The 12,943-nt window shown below is 49.3% G+C and overlaps 1 protein-coding gene and 1 pseudogene across 1 annotated transcript in view; both read left to right on the top strand.

The window, feature by feature from the left end:
• TEKT5 (tektin 5) overlaps positions 1-12,410 on the top strand; it is a 75,697-nt gene extending 63,287 nt beyond the window's left edge. The window contains exons 7-8 of the mRNA XM_064362871.1: positions 2,296-2,450; positions 12,034-12,410. Coding sequence (XP_064218941.1) covers positions 2,296-2,450; positions 12,034-12,250 — 372 coding nt within the window. The 3' untranslated portion in view covers positions 12,251-12,410. The remainder of the gene's footprint in view (positions 1-2,295; positions 2,451-12,033) is intronic.
• On the top strand, positions 10,565-11,216 carry LOC135269098 (large ribosomal subunit protein uL13-like; annotated as a pseudogene).
• Positions 12,411-12,943: the final 533 nt, after the last annotated feature.

Here is a 12,943-nt window from a genome sequence, read left to right as displayed (position 1 = left end):
GTGCAGAGTGGATATTTCAGTCACGGTGAGGTGACATCATTTAGTGCCAGTGTCTCAGTTCCAGGTGTGTTTGTGGTTGGTCAGGTGCAAGGTTGGATTCCTTCTGGTAATGGAGTAGACTTTTGAGCCCATTCTTTGTTTGTTCTCTCATCCTTTCATTTTTTGTTGTGGAAAGTTTCAAACACACAGAAGTAGAGAGAATCATATAAAACACTCCCACCAAGTGTTGTGGGTCACACCTATAATCCCAACAGTTTGGGAAGCCGAGGAGTGACAGTTGCTCAAGCCTAGGAGTTCAAGACCGGTCTGAGCTTCCTGAGATCTGCACTTTCATAAATTATAGGGTACAGTGGTGACATCATATTGAGAAAAATATTTTGACCAATAAAAAGTTTTGTCTTCCTTCCTGCCTTTCTTTCTCCCTCCCCTCCCTCCTTTCTTCCTTCCACACTTCCATTCTTCTTTCCTTACCTTCTTCCTTCTTTTTTTATTTTTGAGACAGACTTTCACTCTTGTTGCCCATGCTAGAGTGCAGTGGCACGATCTCAGCTTCCTGGATTCAAGCGATTCCCCTGTCTCACCCTCCTGAGTAGCTGGGATTACAGGCATCCACCACCATGCCCAGCTAATTTTGTATTTTTTACTAGAGACGGGGTTTCTCCATGTTGGTCAGTCTGGTCTTGAACTCCTGACCTCAGGTGATCCACCCGCCTCGGCCTCCTAAAGTGCTGAGATTACAGGTGTGAGCCACCGTGCCCGGCCCCTCCTTTTTTTTTGAGGAGTCTTGCTCTGTTGCCCAGGCTGGAGTGCAGTGGCGTGATCTTGGCTCACTGCAATCTCTGCCTCCTGTGGTCAAGCGATGCTTCTGCCTCAATCTCCTGAGTAGCTGGGACTACAGGCATGCACCACCATGCCCGGCTAATTTCTGTATTATTAGTAGAGATGGGGTTTCATCATATTGGCCAGGCTGGTCTCAAACTCCTGACCTCATGATCTGCCTGCCCCGGCCTCCCAGAGTTGCTGGGATTACTGGCATGAGCCACTGCACCCTACCACTTTCTTTCTTCTTTATTCACCGATCTAGTTACTAAGAGGGTAAACTCTGGATTTGTTTTTTTAAAAAAAATGGGCTGGGTGTAGTGGCTCACGCCTATAATTCCAGCACTTTGGGAGGCTGAGGCAAGTGGATCACCTGAGGTCAGGAGTTTGAGACCAGCCTGGCCAACATGGTGAAACCCCATCTCTACTAAAAATACAAAAATCTGCCAGGCAAGGTACCAAGTACCTGTAATTCCAACTACTTGGGAGGCTGAGGCAGGAGAATCGCTTGAACCTAGGAGGCAGAGTTTGCAGTTAGCCAAGATCACACCACTGCACTCCAGCCTGGGTGACAGAGAAAGACTTCATGTCAAAGTACTTAAGAATAATGAAAAATACATACAGATCCACAGTTTACCTTCTTAGTAATTAAGAAGGTAATTACTGGCCAGGCATGGTGGTTCATGCCTGTAATCCCAGCACTTTGGGAAGCCGAGGTGGGTGGATCACGAGGTCAGGAGATAGAGACCATCCTGGCTAACATGGTAAAACCACATCTCTACTAAAAATACAAAAAGTTAGCTGGGTGTGGTGGCACATGCCCACAGTCCCAGCTACTTGGGAGGCTGAGGCAGGAGATCCCACTTGAACCCGGGAGGCAGAGATTGCAGTGAGTCGAGATCGTGCCACTGCACTCCAGCCTGGGCACCTGGGCGACAGAACAAGACTCCGTCTCAAAAAACAAAACAAAACAAAACAAGAAGGTAATTACTAAGAAGGTAAACTCTGGATCTGTTTGAATACATACATATATATTCTTACATACAAATGAAGTGAAACTGGCTTAAAGATTGGCTCCTGTTGTGAACAGTCTCTGTTAATCTGAAAGGCCTGCCTTCCTCCTTCTCTCCCTCTCCTTCTCTGTCTCCCTCTCCGTCACTCCCTTCCTTTGCTTTCTTCCTGCTGAATACTCACTGGCAACTCTAATGGCTTTTGGGGATTCAGAACAAAAACAACCATGGTACTGGCCCATCTTCCACGTCCACAGTGCCCTGGTGACTAGTGGTGCCTGAAGCAGCTTCTCAGGGTTTCTTAGGAAGGGTGAGCTCCCTGCCCCACAAGTGCTTAAGGCCGGGAAAGGGCTATCTTAAGTGCCTGGCTGGAGGCTGACCTAGTTGACTTGAGCCCCGTCCAGGCCCCCAGCCAGAGGAGATCAGGAGGGCCTGGTGGGTGGTGACTCCTGTGTGTTCCCCACAGACGCTGCAGGAGATCTTCCAGGCTGAGAACACCATCATGCTGCTGGAAAGGTCCATCATGGCCAAGGAGGGCCCACTGAAGGTGGCCCAGACGAGGCTGGAATGCCGGACCCGGCGCCCCAACGTGGAGCTGTGCAGGGACACCCCACAGTTCAAGTAAGTGAGGGAGACCAGAGGAGGTAGGAGAACCCCTGGGAATCCAGGAAGGGGGAGAGGGGCTCTGGAGCTCTGAGTCACACGGGGTCTGATAAAGGGACCCACAGACAATTAGGACATCGAGTGCCACAACTCAACAGAGTGCAGGGTGTGGGTGGAGTTCTGAGATGCAGCTCGGGCTGGACCATGGCATGGCTTCCTCTTCACTGGGAGCCCCACCTTGTGCACTGTGGTCTTCTCACTGCCTAAATGAGGGGTGGTTTTGTTACTCTGTTGTGCTCTAGAAACCTTCCTGTTTGCCCTTGAAAGCCAAGGAGATGGTAGCCTCCTGGGCGGTGGCTTCACCTTCTCTCTCCAGGCTCCCATGAAAGAGGCACGTGGCTCATTCCTCACTCATTTCCCACCTCCGTCTTTGTAAAGTTCTCACCATGAAGCCCTGGAAGAGCCTCATGAGCTCCTCACTAATGGATCCCACCCATCTTCCTGTGCTAAAAAGGCTGGTCTATAGACAGGGCTTTCTCAGAGGAAATGGGTTGAAAAGCTCATGCCAGCCCAAGAAGGAGGTTTGTAGGGGGCAGAAGGGCGGGAATTGTAATAGGATGATGGCCAGGCCAAGAGGGAACAGGTCATTAGACATGAGGATTATTTCCCATAAATGTCCTGTCTGGCTTGGGGAAAACCACTTGGCCATTCTGTTCCCCCCATGCTAGAGGCATTATCTTAGTTGTCTATTGCTGTGTAATAAATTACCCCAAAAGGTAGTGACTCAAAAGAACCACATGTGTTTCCTCAGTTTCTGTGGGTTAGGAATTGGGCTAGGTTCCTTGATAGGTTCCACGTGTCAGGGTCATCCACAGGTTGCAGTCAAGGTGTTGGCTGGAGCTGTGGTCTTATCACAAGGCTAGACTGGGGAAGGTTCCACATCCAAGCTCGCTCCCATGGTTGTTGGCAGAACTCAGTTCTTTGCGGGCTGTTGTCTGGCAGCCAGCCTCTCACTTCCTTGCCCTGTGGGTCTCTCCAGCATGGCAGCTTGCTCCAACAAAGCATACAAGCCAGAAGGACAGTGATGGTACCGGCAGCAAGGATGTCACAGTCTTTCGTAACCTAACCGTGGAAGTGACAGCCCATCACTCTTTCTACATACTTTTCTTTAGAAGCAAATCACTAGGTCCAGCCCACACTCGAGGGTATGCTACTAAGAGGTGGGGATCATTGAGGGTCATCCTTGGAACTTCCTCCCATGGGCACTAACAGGGCTTTTGGTGGAGTGGGAGGAGCCTGAGTTTGGCCCCATTTCAGCAGCTCATTTACTCCATAAACCTTATTCTGCATTCACTGTGCCCAGGGCTGTGCTCACTGGGTTTCATAGCAGTACTTGTGTTTCAACAAGACACTGAGTTGATACCCCTCAAGAGAAGAAGATGGAAAGGACCATCCTTAGGCTTCCTTGGGCATATTATTTCAGCACTGGCTTATAGCAAGGGAAGTTCACCCTGATGTCTAACTGCAATCCCTTGAGTTTATTTTGAGTTCTATCCCCTTTAGTCTTACTCCTAGGGGAGTTGGGGAGTCAGTTATTCCTACTTTTGTCAAATGGGAAGATAAATTGAGTTCCAGAGAGGTTGAAAAAGCTGTCCCAGTCACACAGCACTAAAGCCAGGGCTTCACTGGGTGGGGAGTGCGGGTCTTGGTGTAGTGATGGATGCTGCTCCCTCCATCCTGGTGTGGAGACCTCACTCCTAGAAGTGGGGAGATGCCAAGAAAAGAGATAAGAGTCAGGAGAGGGAGACAGATAATCAAGAAAAAGTGCTGGGTGGTTCCCAAGTGATGATTTTTGCACAGCCTCAGTTACTGCCTAGATAACCATTTAGGAAATGGAAAAAGCAGGATATGTGTTGGAGTGGGGGTGGAGGGGCAGGCAAAGTAATCCAAGGCTTTGAACTTGAGGGCCTGGGGTTTCCCACCACTTTGGGAGGACAAGGCAGGAGAATCACTCGAGGCCAGGAGTTTGAGACCAGCCTGGACAACATAGCAAGATCCCATCTCTACAAAAAATACAAAATTAGCCAGGCATGGTGGCATGTGCCTATAGTCCCAGCTATGTGGGAGGCGGAGGTGGAAGCCCAGGAATTGGAGGCTGCAGTGAGCTATGACTGCACCATTGCACTCCACCCTGGGCAACAGCAACACCCAACAGACCTGCTGCTGGCTTGCAAGGTCTTCGGCCCTGGAAGTGGGTTGAATGGGTCTAGGTCCTGGGTGCAGGAGAGTGGGGGCTGGTCTCTGCTGATCTATCTTCCACCTGCTCCTACTTCTTAGATGCTCAGGCTGAGCCCCAGCACCTCCTGGGGTGATCCCTTTGCCTCCCCCATGGGACTTCTTTTTTTTTTGAAATGGAGTCTCGCTCTGTTGCCTAGGCTGGAGTGCAATGGTGTGATCTCGGCTCACTGTAAGCTCTGCCTCCTGGGTTCAAGCAATTCTCCTGCCTCAGCCTCCCAGGTAGCTGGGATTACAGGCAAGCACCACCATGCCTGGCTAATTTTTGTATTTTTTAGTAGAGACAGGGTTTCACTATGTTGGCCAGACTGGTCTTCAACTCCTGACCTTAAGTGATCAACCTGCCTCAGCCTCCCAAAGTGCTGGGATTACAGGCATGAGCCACTGTGCCCAGTCCCCCAGGGGACTTCTACAAAACAGGGCTTCTGGGGGAGTTGCCAGATGTCCTGGAGGACTTACTGCTTTGGGGCAAGCTCTCTGCCTTTCTGTTCGACGGTCATACCACTAAGGAGGACAGAGGGCAAGGGGGCGGAGCATGTTTGGTTCAGGAGCTGGGCTGTGTGTGTGTCTGCATCTGTGCATGTTGTGTTTTGGTTTGTGTGCATGGCTGTCTTGGGAACTGAGATCAAAGGACTCAGGCTGTCTTTCTTCTCCAGTGACTAAATTGTCCCATCTGTGCATGATCGTCCTTGCCTCCATCCCCTCCATTCCTGCCTTTGGGCCATCTTTTTCCTTTTCCTCCTAGAAGTGGTCTCTTTTCTTCTGACCTACTCCAATCACTGGGGTCCCATCCATACCCATCCCCCAGAAAGAAAGTCCATTTAAAGTTGAATTTTAAAGGCTAGGTGGGGCAGTTCATGCCTGTAACCCCAGCACTTTGGGAGGCTGAGATGGAGGATCGCATGAGGCCAGGAGTTTGAGACCAGCCTGGACAACATAGCAAGACCCCATCTCTACAAAAAATATAAAAATAGGCCAGGCATGGTGGCATGTGTCTGTAGTCCAAGCTACTCAGGAGGCTGAAGCAGGAGGATTGCTTAGGCATAGAAGTTGGAGGCTGCAGTGAGCTATAATTGTGCCACTGTACTCCAGCCTGGGCAACAGAGCAACACCCTGCCAAAAAAAAAAATTGAACTTTAACTGAAATTAAATACAGTTAAAAACACAATTCCTTATTCACACTAACCACATTTCAAGTGCTCAGTATTCACATGTGGTTGGGATCTACCATATCAGACAGCATAGCACAGAACATCTCCCTTGGTCTAGAAAGTTCTATTGGACAGTGCTGGTAGAAGTTTCCAGCCTGCTTCTGTCACTTCTCTTTGCTTCCCTCTAGCCCAGGCTTACCATAGGGAAGTTCACCCAGCTTCATGTTCTCCGGTCCTGAGCAGTTTCATTGTCTGTTCTCCCCAGAGGTGGGACCTGCAGCACAGTCCCACAACCCAGCCACTGTCACAGTCCACCTGCTGCCTTCATTTCCCACGGCTGCTATCACACATTACTCTAAACTGGGTGGGTACAGACAACACAAGTTTATTCCCTCACAGCTTTGGAGGCCAGAAGTCACAAATCAAGGTTGCTGTTCCTGGAGGCTCTGAGAGAGGCTGTTCCCTGTCCCTCTCCCAGCTCGGGGGCTGTCAGCAGTCCTCAGTGTCCCTCAGCTTGTAGCCTCATCGCGCCCATCTCTGCCTTCATCAACATGGCTTTCGCCCCTGCGTGTCTCCGTGTCTCAAACCTCCCTCTCCTTTCCTTCTAAGGAGATCATTCGTTGCATTTAGGCGTCACCCTAACTCCAGGATGAGCTTATTTTAAGATCCTTAGCTTCATTACACCTGCAAAGACCTTACTTCCTAACGGCATCACAGGCACCAGGGGTTAGGACCTGAACATACCTTCCTGGGGAACACCGTCCAATCTGCTCCATGCGATACCATAATAACCTCCTAACCTTTCTCCTGCCTCTACTCTTGCCCCCGTCCAATCTTATCTTACACAGCAGCCTAGAGGTTATCCCGAAACTTGAATCAGCATGTCATTCTCTTGTTTCAAACCCGCTGCCTCACCCCATTGCTTCCCATGGCTCTGAGAACAAACCCAAGCCCCTTAATTTTGCATATGCTTTTCTGTTTTTTTTTGTTTTGTTTTGTTTTTGTTTTGAGACTGAATTTTGCTCTATTGCCCAGGCTGGAGTGCAGTGGTGCGATCTTGGCCCACTGCAACCTCTACCTCCCAGGTTCAGGCAATTTTCATGCCTCAGCCTTCTGAGTAGCTGGAATTACAGGCACTTGCCACCACTTCTGGCTAATTTTTGTTGTTGTTGTTGTTGTTGTTGTTGTTTGGTAGAGATGGCATGAGCCACTGTTCCTGGCTGATTTATTTATTTATTTGTTTGTTTTGAGACAGTCTTGCTCCGTCACCCAGGCTAGAGTGCAGAGGCATGATCTCGGCTCACTGCAACCTTTGCCTCATGGGTTCAAGTGATTCTTGTGCCTCAGCCCCCTAAATAGCTGAGATTACAGGTGTGCACAACACCCGGCTAATTTTTTTCATTTTTAGTAGAGATGGCATTTTGCCATGTTGGCCAGGCTGGTCTCAAACCCCTGACCTCAAGTGATTTACCCACCTCAGCCTCCCAAAGTGCTAGGATTACAAGTGTGAGTCACCATGCCCAGCCAAAATTTAAATTTTAAAGTAATACAATTAAAAATTCAGCTTCTCAATTGCCTGGCCACATTCAAGTGTTCAGTAGCCTCATGGGGCTGGTCGGTACCATATTGGATGGTGCAGATATAGACCATTTCCATCTTCACAGAAAGTTCTACTCCATGGCACTGCTGCAGCATACTTTCTCTCTTGGTCTTCGCATGTCCTGCTCAGTCTGATCTTTCTTCTTTGCTCCAAGTCCTCGCCTGGGAGGCTGAGGGAGGAGGGTCACTCGAGTCCAAGAGTTTGAGACCAACCTGGAGGCAAAAAAGAAGAAACGCTATCCCTATAAAATTTTGTTTTTGAATAGCCAGGTGTAGTGGTGCTTGCCTGTAGCCTCAGCTGTGTGGGAGGCTGAGACAGGAGGATCTCTTGAACCCAGAGGTTTGAGGTTGCAGTAAGCTATGATGGCACCACTGCACTCCAGCCTGGGTTATTATGCGATACCATAATAACCTCCTAACCTTTCTCCTGCCTCTACTTTTGCCCCCGTCCAATCTCATCTTACACAGCAGCCTAGAGGTTATCCCGAAACTTGAATCAGCATGTCATTCTCTTGTTTCAAACCCGCTGCCTCACCCCATGGCTTCCCATGGCTCTGAGAACAAACCCAAACCCCTTAATTTTGCAGAGGGAGACCTTGTCTAAAAAAAAAAAATTAAAATCGGCCGGGTGCAGTGGCTCATGCATGTAATCTCAGCATTTTGTGAGGCTGGCTTAGGCAGATTGCTTGAACCTAGGAGTTCAAGGCCTCCTGGGAAACATGGTGAAACCTCGTCTCTACACAAAATATAAACTTAGCCGAGTGCAGTTTTGCCCACCTCTAGTCCCAGCTACTTGGGAGGCTGAGGCTGGAGGAACGCTCGAGCCAAGGAAGTTGAGGCTGCAGTGAGCTATGACTACATCACTGCACTCTGGCCTAGACAGAGTGAGACTCTGTCTCAAAAAGAAAAAAGGAAAAAGTCCTCTCATCAGAAAGTTCTAGAAAAGCAAAGCCTCAGAAGGAGAGGTGTGGGGAAGTAGTACGGGGCAGCCCAGCCCCAGCTGATTCTCCAAGGGGCTCCAGATCGTGAATTGCATCACGCAGATATCTGCACCTGAGACCCTTAGTACCTGAGTCAGCCAGCCATTGTCTGTGGCCACTGGCAGGGACTTTCCTCCCAGGTGAGGTAGCTGTGATTGGCTAAGCAACATAATTCTCTGGAGAAGCGCCGATCTGTGGGCCATTAGCAGCTAAAACTGACTCACAGCAGCTGGGGATAGTGCCCTGGACAGTAAGGGAGACTTGAATGAGGCTCTTATCTAGAGACAAGGCTGGCCCTGTTATCCTGTCTATTAAAAAAAAAATTGTGATAAAGTATGAGTAACACAAAATTTACCATCAGTGACATTAGGACATTCACGCTGTTGTGCAACCCTCACCACTCTCTAGTTCTATTGTAGCAGGAAAGGCCGCAAAACAAACCTCTTAAACACTGAACTGGGAAGGAAGGGGTGATTTATTCGGCCAGGAACAGCGACCATGGCATAGTTGCCTAACAGCAGAGCTCCCCTAACAAAGAAAATCCCTGCCCTTTTAAAGGCTTACAACTCCAGAAATTACATGTGAAAGGGTCTTGATCCATGAAGTAGGTGTGGGGTATGTGACTTAGGTAGGGGTGTGATAGTGTTTAAGTAAAAACAATGCCTTCCAGAAAGATTCCTACACACCATGCCTGTGATCTACAGGAGTGCGATTAAGGGTGGCGCCCTGGTCTGCCAGCCTTTACTTCTATTGAAATGCACTGTAGAAGTCTAGGGGGAAGGACTCTTAGAAGCCTAAGAGGATTAAGGGTCTCCTTCCTCACTGTGACATTTTCATCACCCCAAAAGGAAACCCATATCCATTAAGCAATTTACATTCTCTCCAACCCCTGACCCATGGAAGTCACCAGTTAACTTTCAGTCTGTATGACTTTGCCTATTCTGGATATTTCTTTTTATATATATATATATATTTTTGGAGTTGGAGTTTTGCTCTTGTTGCCCAGGCTGGAGCACAATGGCACAGTCTTGGCTCACTGCAACCTCCATCCTGGGTTCAAGTGCTTGTCCTGCCTTAACCTCCCTAGTAGCTAGCACTACAGGCACCTGCTGCCATGCCCAGCTAATTTTTGTATTTTTAGTAGAGACATGGTTTCGCCATGTTGGCCAGGCTGGTCTTGAACTCCTGACCTCGTGATCCACCCGCCTCAGCCTCCCAAAGTGCTAGGATTACAGGCGTGAGCCACCATGCCCGGCCCCGCATAATGGTTTTCGAGGTTCATCCACGTTGTCACATGTATTGGTATTTCATTCTTTTTTATTATAGCTGAATAATATTCCATTTTGTGGATTGATTACATTGTGGTTATCCACTCATTCATCCATCCATGGACATTTGAGCTGCTGCCACCTTTTGGCTATTGTGAATAGGGCTGCTGTGAACACTGATGTACACATTTTGGTTTGAACACCTGTTTTTCATTCTTTTGGGTATACACCCAGGAGCAGAACTGCTGGACTGGATAGTAAGTCTATGTCGAACTCACAGAAGAATCTTGAGATTGGTCTCCTGTCCTGTTTTATCATCCTGTCTTACTTCTTACTTCGTGTGCATTATCCTTGACAGCTGTCTCATGTATTTCCTTGTCTACCTGTTCTGCCTCTACCTTCTCCTGGAGGGCTAAGCCTTGCCTGTCTTGCTTGCTGCTGTCTCTCAGTGCCAGGCACAGTTCCTGGTACACAGTGAGTGCATCTACCTTGAACCGCTGAATAACCTGTGCCGGGTCAGGCACAGTGACTCAGGCTTATTATCCAAGCACTTTGGGAGGCCAAGGCAGGTGGATTACTTGAGGTCAGGAGTTCAAGACCAGCCTGGCCAATATGGCGAAAGCCTGCCTGTACTAAAAAAAAAAAAATACAAAAATTAGTTGGACGTTGTGGTGTGTGCCTGTAATACCAGCTACTCAGGAGACTGAGGCAGAATTGCTTGAACCCGGGAGGCAGAGGTTGTAGTGAGCCAAGATCATGCCACTGCACTCCAGTCTGGGTGACAGAGCGAGACTCTGTCTCAAAAAATAATAAACAGCTTTCCCAGGTGACTGCCGAAGATGACAGAGGTGCGGGTCCTGGTGCTCCATGGCCGCGGCCATCTCCTGGGCCGCCTGTAGACGTCGTGGCTAAGCAGGTACTCCTGGGCTGGAAGGCAGTGGTCATACGCTGCGAGGGCATCAATATTTCTGGCAATTTCTATAAAAGCAAGTTGAAGTACTGGCTTTCCTCTGCAAGCGGTTGAACACCAACCCTTCCTGAGGCCGCTATCACTTGCGGGCCCCCAGCCGCATCTTTCGGCGGATGGTGCAAGGCCTGCTGCCCCACGAGACCAAGCGACGCCGGGCCGCCCTGGACCGCCTCGGGGTGTTTGACAGCATCCCACCGCCTTACGACAAGAGAAAGCGGATGGTGGTTCCCACTGCCCTCACGGTTGTGCGACTGAAACCTACAAGGAAGTTGGCCTCTCTGGGACGCCTGGCTCATGAGGTTGGCCGGAAGTACCAGGCAGTGACAGCCATGCTGGAGGAGAAGAGGAAGGAGAAAGCCAAGATCCACGACCAGAAGCAAAAACAGCTCGTGGGGCTATGGAAACAGGCCGAGAAGAACGTGGAGAAGAAAACTGACAAATACACAGAGGTCCTCAAGACCCACGGACTTCTGGTCTGAGCCCAATAAAGACTGTTAATTCCTCATGCTTGGCCTGGCCTGCCCTTCCTCCATCATCGCCCTGGAATGTGCGGGGCCCAGGCGCAGGCAGCAGCAGTTGGGGTGCCACAGGCAGCCTGGGACATAGGAAGCTGGGAGCAAGGAAAGGGTCTTCGTCACTGCTTTCTGAGGTTACTTGAAAGCACTCGGAGAATTGTGTAGATATAATTTATCTGTGATCAATAGGAAGAGCAACCAGTTACTATTAGCAAAAGGGAGCCGGAAGAGAAGTTGGAGGGACCCTTCCTTGTGAGTGGGGCGTCTGTTTAACTTTCCACCTGGTCGTATACTATACTCTGCAGCTGTTAGAATGTGCAAGCCCTTGGGGACAGCATGAGCTTGCTATTGTACACAGCGTATTTATAGAAGCATAGACTGGAAAGATGCACAACCGAGGGGTTACAGGCATTGCCCCTGTTCCTCACCTGTATTTTATAATCAGAATCAAATAAATTACTTTTAAACAAAAAAAAGGTCAGGCGCAGTGGCTCATGCCTATAATCCTAGCACTTTGGGAGGCCGAGGTGGGCGGATCACGAGGTCAGGAGATGAAGACCATCCTGGGCAACATGGTGAAATCCCATCTCTACTAAAAATACAAAAATTAGCTGGGTGTGGTGGTGTGTGCCTGTAATCCCAGCTACTCAGGAGGCTGAGGCAGGAGAATCGTGAACCTGGGAGATGGAGGTTGCCGTGAGCTTAGATCGTACCACTGTACTCCAGCCTGGCAACAGAGCTAGACTCTGTATCAAAAATAAATAAATAAACAAACAAAATAAATAAATGAATGACCATAGCTTCTCCTCTGCCTTCACCGCAGGCTGGTGAACGAGGTGTTCACCATCGACGATACCCTGCAGACCCTCAAGCTGCGGCTGCGGGAGACACAGGACACACTGCAGATGCTGGTGATGACCAAGTGCCGGCTGGAGCACGAGCTTGCCATCAAGGCCAACACCCTCTGCATCGACAAGGAGAAGTGCATGGGCATGCGTAAGACTTTCCCCTGCACCCCACGCCTGGTGGGCCACACCTGAGCAGCGCCCTGGCCCTTGGTGCCTCACTCCATGCTGGCATAAAATTGGAAAAGGCCGAGAAACAAAATAAAACAGTATTTTGTTTGGAAGGGGCCAGCTTTCTCTCTTTTTCTTATCTGTTTGTTCTCTGCATTTCTTTCTTTCTTTCTCCCTCTCTCTTTCTCTGTTACCTGTTTGTCATCTTAGGAGCACAGCATAGATGAGGGTGTTTTAAGATTAGACATGGCAGCTCAAAATCTAGAGCCCAGCTCTGTCACTTAGGAGCTGTGTGGCCTCGAACAAGCTTCTAACCTGCAGTCCTCATCTATTGAACGAGGGTAGTCCTAGGTGCAGGGGATTGTCAGCAGTGTGGGGCAGAGAAAAACAAAAACAAAAATAACCAGGATTTAGAATCAGAAGCTCTGGGGTTGAATCCTAGCCTTGGTAGATGGAGTGTTTGTATGTATGTAAGTATATATGCGTGTATTTATTTATTTATTTGAGATCGAGTCTCACTGTGTTGTACAGGTTTGAGTGCAGTGGGGCACTCTCGGCTCACTACAACCCCTGCCTCCCTCGTTCAAGCGGTTCCCCTGCCTCAGCCTCCCCAGTAGTGGGAGTACAGGTGCCCACCACCACACCTGGCTAATTTTTGTATTTTTAGTAGAGATGGGGTTTCACCATGTTGACCAGGCTGGTCTCGAACTCCTGACC

This window comes from Aotus nancymaae, unplaced genomic scaffold (assembly GCF_030222135.1).
Source record: "Aotus nancymaae isolate 86718 unplaced genomic scaffold, 86718_ANA_hifiasm-v0.15.2.pri h1tg000049l, whole genome shotgun sequence".
In the NCBI taxonomy this organism is placed as follows: Eukaryota; Metazoa; Chordata; class Mammalia; order Primates; family Aotidae; genus Aotus; species Aotus nancymaae.
Note: the sequence above shows the minus strand (reverse complement) of the source record. Positions and strands in the feature narration are given on the sequence as shown.